Here is a 5,941-nt window from a genome sequence, read left to right on the forward strand (position 1 = left end):
ATAACTCAATTTTGAATCCTTCTGATTCGTTCACGTTATAATGTATACATAAGCAACCGATAAAGATAGCGAAATAAAACTTTACACAAATGCTGTATTTGCGCTGTGACATCACTTGTTGAAAAATTGTCGAAAGCGAACCATGACTTTTCAAGGCCACTGATATCAAACATGAAGAGCTCAGTGCCTAAGGGTAATTTTTCACCGAAAATATAGGTAAATCTCTAAATAAATTGCGAGAGTATAAAATGTTCGGTTGCACCCGAACTTAGCCTTTCCTTACTTGTTTTAGTTGTTCTTGTTACCACAGTGCCTACCATGACATGACAAGAATTGTTGCCTGATTGTTGCTTTGGCCAACTATGCAGCGCTTTGTTATTGCAGTTGTTGTACATAATTGGCATTTGAATGCCTGCACGCTGGAACAATGGTGACGCGCACGCGCCTGCTGCAAATTTAATTTATGACCAACTGAATGACGGTCACCACATACAAAAGCCATAACTGCTATTTATACATATGTAAATAGGCGCGCAAAAGCGTTCACACAAAGCGACGCGTGTGCATATGCCTAGCTGGTGGGTGAGACGTGGAGGCGCTACAACATCCAGCGAACAACACAAAAGCGCTCATCCTGGCCGCCACCCACATGTTGTGACAATGACAGCAACGCTTAACTATTTCAGCTAATTAATTTATCTGCTCAAAACTATTGTTCAAAGGCATGTAAGCATGGAAACGTGGCGCGGGTCTGTTGTTGTTGTTTTGAATGTGTGGGTGTTGGCGCATTTTAAATGATTTTGCACGCTTTTCCTGCATTTCACATTGAAAAGTGTCAAATATATCGATAAGCGTGTGCCGCTGGTAAGCGATGTTCTGACAATTTAAGCGTTTGGGAATGGGAATTTAATTATTTCCAGCACAAATTCCATCAATAGTTTGTGCGGCTTTTTCGCAGCTTCGAAAAGTTAGCATTTAGTATACAATATATCTATGCAAGCTCCCAGTGGTCCTTTTCAATAAATTTATTTTGGTAGCCGGTTCCTAGTGAAGGAGCGTATACTTCTGGTGGTACCGAGAGGCTCTGTGGTCGGTTAATGTCGGCTCATTACAGGTTTTAAGTCAAGAGACTTCGTCCGAGACCTTTCTGTCTGCTGATCTCCACTATCAGAGCTCTCTCTCTCTCTTAACCGCCGAGTCCCGCAGATCTATACAGGTACCCAGTGCTGATTTCAATCAAATCTACATGTGATTTTGATTAACAAATTTGAGAAATGTAAGGAACTGACGGTTCGGCTCTGAGCTACCACTGCTATTATGGCGGATGTCTTTTGCCTTAAATGAACTTGGGGTAGAGCAATTGGTATAAAATCACCTGAAGCTATCAGTGCGTTCAACAGTTATAGACGTGTAAATATGGAGTTCACTAACGTCGTAATTCGCGCTATTTTAAAGGCAAATCCGCTAGAGAAACGTTCCGTGAGATTAATTGTGTTTTGGGGGATGGTACTCTATCATTTCGAACTGTCGAGAATTCAAAGCGCGTGAAAACGACACCATGGATGACGACGAATACCGTTCAAATCAGGAAAACATCGAGTTAGACCGGCATGTGGCATCTGGTGACATCGCCCAGGGGGTGGGAGTTAGTCACCAAACCATATTAAATCATCTGCAGCATGATTTGGGTGCCGCATGATTTGACGCAAAAAATCCTTTTGGACCGAATCAACGCCATATAGCCCGGACATAGCGCCAAGTGATTACCACCTGTTTCTGTCCATGGCGAACGCCCTTGGTGGTGTAACGTTGAACTCAAAAGAGGTTTGTGAAAAGTGGCTGTCCGAGTTCTTCGCAAATACGGAGAGGGGCTTCTACGAGGGGGGTATTATGAAGCTGCTGTCTAGATGGAAAGAGATTATCGAACGAAACGGCGCATATTTAAACTTAATCCGATCACTATAACACTTTTAATGAAGCATTGAATAAAGAGCAAAAAAATCGGAAGGGAGATATTTGCCAACCTAATATACAGTATTTATAGCTACCCAGTAGAATCATTTGCGACCTCAAACGCAAGTATCACCCTTCTAACCGAACCTAATCTAACCCAATCTAACTAAGAAAACAAGTATTCCTGGTCAAGGATTCAGAAACAATTTGTATGGAGATTTAACTAAGAAGTATTTACAACCGTCCAACAGCGATGCTTTGCAAACTCAAACGCAAGACTCGGTCTTCTAACCTAACCTAACTGAAAAAGCACTTCTAATAACTACTTTTTTGCATTAGAAAAGCATTTAATATTCACAAGCAGACAGGCACACCGGCATAATCACAAATTGACTTACTTAATGATGGTGAAATGTGCAATCCTTGCGACCACTGTGGCTCAATGATTAGATTTTGAGCGGAAGTAATTAGCTGAAATTATGTATGCCTGCATGCCATCGAATATATCAAGACGCAGTGATACATGCTGTATGCATACTTAGAAACAATGGCATAACTTGCATAAGCATGCAGCAGCTCGGGTAAATATATCCATGTGCAAATAACTGTCAATAACGGTACTGATTTGCTCTTTTACAATACACTATAGAGTATATATATATGTCATGCTGTTTGTTTTCATATACAGCTTTTCAGTGCTGCCAATCAATATTCTATCATTTATACCAGTTCTCTGTTCGTTTCGCCACGTTCTAAAATTGGTATAAATGAGAGTCTCATCTCGCTTGGCACTCTCAATCACTTTCACAATTTTGCAGTGCCGAAGTTTATCAAATAAATAGTGAAATGTTTCAGACCAAAAAAGCTTAAATCAAAATATAAATAAACCCGTTGCGTATTCAAATAAAACCCGTGGGACATGTACGATTTTTGGAATGCTCATTTTATAGTATACTGTAGATTATTTTATGTGCGCACAATATTTAATAAAGATTAGCAGTGTTTGGAAACTGAATATGTCGATCTGTCGATCTGTGTTTGGTCTATTTAACGATGGAATATGTATTAAAGTCTTCGACAATTTTGCACTTCGCGACGAGGACGGCAACTATTCAAATCTCTATCAAACCAAAAGCCAAACGGACATCTGAAAGGCTCTACACGTCCGTTGAGACAGACATAGAAGCGATAACAGAATCGACGGTCTATAAGATAGGTCCCATCCGGCAATTCGTTGCAATCGTTCCTAGAACTATACACTCGTATCGTGGAATCTGAATCACTGTCATTGTCAAAGTCTTCGTCGTCGTAATGGAAATGCCATCTGTGATCTGTTGTTATACACGGTGTTGTTACACATGGCGGTGTTGTTTCACATGGTGTTGGTGTTGTTACACATGGTGTTGTTTTACATGGTGTTGGTGTTGTTACACATGGTGTTGTTTTACATGGTGTTGGTGTTGTTACACATGGTGTTGTTTCACATGGTGTTGTTACACATGGTGTTGGTGTTGTTACACAAGGTGTTGGTGTTGGTGCCTTAGTGGTTATTGCCTTAGTAGCTATTTCCTTAGTAGTTATTGCCTTAGTAGTTATTGCCTTAGTAGTCTTGGTTGTTGGCGTTGTGATACAGGGAGTTGTCTCCGGTGTTGTAGGCTTGCAAGTGCAAGGTGTTGGCGTTGGTGTGTCGCAAGACGGTGTTGTTGCTTCTGTTTCGCAGGGTACTGTTGTAGTTTTAACAGTTGTAGACTTGGGAGTTGTTGTTTTAGGGGTTGTTGTATTAGGGGTTGTTGCCTTAGTAGTCTTGGTTGTTGGCGTTGTGATACAGGGAGTTGTCTCCGGTGTTGTAGGCTTGCAAGTGCAAGGTGTTGGCGTTGGTGTGTCGCAAGACGGTGTTGTTGCTTCTGTTTCGCAGGGTACTGTTGTAGTTTTAACAGTTGTAGGCTTGGGAGTTGTTGCCTTAGTAGTCTTGGTTGTTGGCGTTGTGATACAGGGAGTTGTCTCCGGTGTTGTAGGTTTGCAAGTGCAAGGTGTTGGCGTTGGTGTGTCGCAAGACGGTGTTGTTGCTTCTGTTTCGCACGGTACTGTTGTAGTTTTAACAGTTGTAGGCTTGGGAGTTGTTGCCTTAGTAGTCTTGGTTGTTGGCGTTGTGATACAGGGAGTTGTCACCGGTGTTGTAGGCTTGCAAGTGCAAGGTGTTGGTGTTGGTGTGTCGCAATACGGTGTTGTTGCTTCTGTTTCGCACGGTACTGTTGTAGTTTTAACAGTTGTAGGCTTGGGAGTTGTTGTCTTTGTAGTTGTGGTTTTAGTGGTTGTTGCCTTAGTAGTCTTGGTTGTTGGCGTTGTGATACAGGGAGTTGTCTCCGGTGTTGTAGGTTTGCAAGTGCAAGGTGTTGGTGTTGGTGTGTCGCAAGACGGTGTTGTTGCTTCTGTTTCGCACGGTACTGTTGTAGTTTTAACAGTTGTAGGCTTGGGGGTTGTTGTCTTTGTAGTTGTGGTTTTAGTGGTTGCTGTCTTTGTAGTTGTAGTTTTAGTAGTTGTAGTTTTGGATGTTGTTGCAAGGCGGTCTTGTTGGTTCACAAGGCTGCACGGCGGTTCCGTCGTAACACAAGGTGTTGGAGTTGTTGTGTCACATGGCGGTTCCGTCGTAACACAAGGTGTTGGAGTTGTTGTGACACACGGCGGTTCCGTCGTAACACAAGGTGGAGGAGTTGTTGTGACACACGGCGGTTCCGTCGTCTCACACGGCGGTTCTGTATCATCAAAATATCTGTCTTCACACGGCGGTTCTGACCCATCAAAAGATTGGTCTTCATCATGAGTTACATAACACTTAGCTAGCTCCGGTGCCACGCAAGCTTTCGTTTCACTATCAAATTGCATTCCCCTGCGACATCTGCGCGCTATAGCTCTGCCACGTCTGCAGATGAAGTAACGATAACAGCTATGTTCGTTCGGCAAGAGGTCTCCATTATTATATTCCGAACAATCCGGCGTATTGCGATAAATCCTTTGGGCAAAAGTTTCCGGACCCACAGCAAATACTAGCAGCAGAAAGTAAACTGCAAGTTAAGGAGACAATTGTATATTAACTTTATTTACGTAAAACATTTCAGTTTACTACAATTCGAAGCGAACTTACGGGGCTTCATCTTTGCACCACTCTATTTGCGGAATCGGTTGTGTTGAAAGTGGCTGATTTCCGACACTGTGGACCGTAAAAGTGAGCGACTATTTTATATGCCACACCACTCAGCAACACAGTCACTAATTAGTATTCAATTTCGCAAAAGCGTGCATGAAAAGTACTTGAGATTTCCTCTTCCGTAACTGAAAATGACATTAGCACTACAAACAGTTATTACTTACCAACCAACACATGTTTTACACGACAACCAATTACTAAATAACTGATAAGTACTGCTCTCACGGCAATTGCATACCTCGCTTGAGATAAACATTGCCTCACTAGTTGTTCTGATATATAAATTTATTTAATTTATATTTACTCCGCTATTATTGATATTTTTTTAACTTTGCACTTAAAGCGATGCTGTGTAGGTCTCAGTAATTTCATTAATACGCTAATCGACAGTTTCCGCCAGCGAAAGCATGGTTCACAGGCGAAGCACTGTCCTAGTCTCTTCTGCTTCATAGTTCATTTATACGATCTTGGTAGCCTTAACTACTCACCCACTTTGGGACTTAAATTTATTGGAACAAATGTAAAAAAAAAATCTAAAAGTTTCATCGAAAAGAGGTCACCAAAAATACACAAATAAAGCATCGAGTACAAACGGATTATGATTTCTTTTTGTTTCTGCTCATCGTAGGCAGCAGCATATGTGACTATCAGCAAGGATTAAAAATACTTAGCCGCTTTTATTGATATTTCTATTCAAACATTTATGGTGTTTAGGTATTATGCTTTCACAAACGCCAGCTGGTGCTACACTTGCTTCAAAAATTATCGGCATTTTTTATAAAT

The 5,941-nt window shown here is 41.5% G+C and overlaps 1 protein-coding gene across 1 annotated transcript; it reads right to left on the bottom strand.

Annotated features, from left to right (window-relative positions):
* Positions 1 to 2,875: 2,875 nt before the first annotated feature.
* On the bottom strand, positions 2,876 to 5,255 carry LOC105215634 (mucin-2). The gene is made up of 2 exons (XM_011189650.3): positions 5,096 to 5,255; positions 2,876 to 5,015 (listed from the first exon to the last, which is right to left on the bottom strand). Exons 1-2 carry the CDS (start codon positions 5,103 to 5,105, stop codon positions 3,019 to 3,021), a joined length of 2,007 nt encoding a protein of 668 aa, XP_011187952.2. The 5' UTR covers positions 5,106 to 5,255; the 3' UTR covers positions 2,876 to 3,018.
* Between the last annotated feature and the right edge of the window lie 686 nt (positions 5,256 to 5,941).

The sequence above is a fragment of the Zeugodacus cucurbitae genome, chromosome 6 (genome assembly GCF_028554725.1).
Source record: "Zeugodacus cucurbitae isolate PBARC_wt_2022May chromosome 6, idZeuCucr1.2, whole genome shotgun sequence".
In the NCBI taxonomy this organism is placed as follows: domain Eukaryota; kingdom Metazoa; phylum Arthropoda; class Insecta; order Diptera; family Tephritidae; genus Zeugodacus; species Zeugodacus cucurbitae.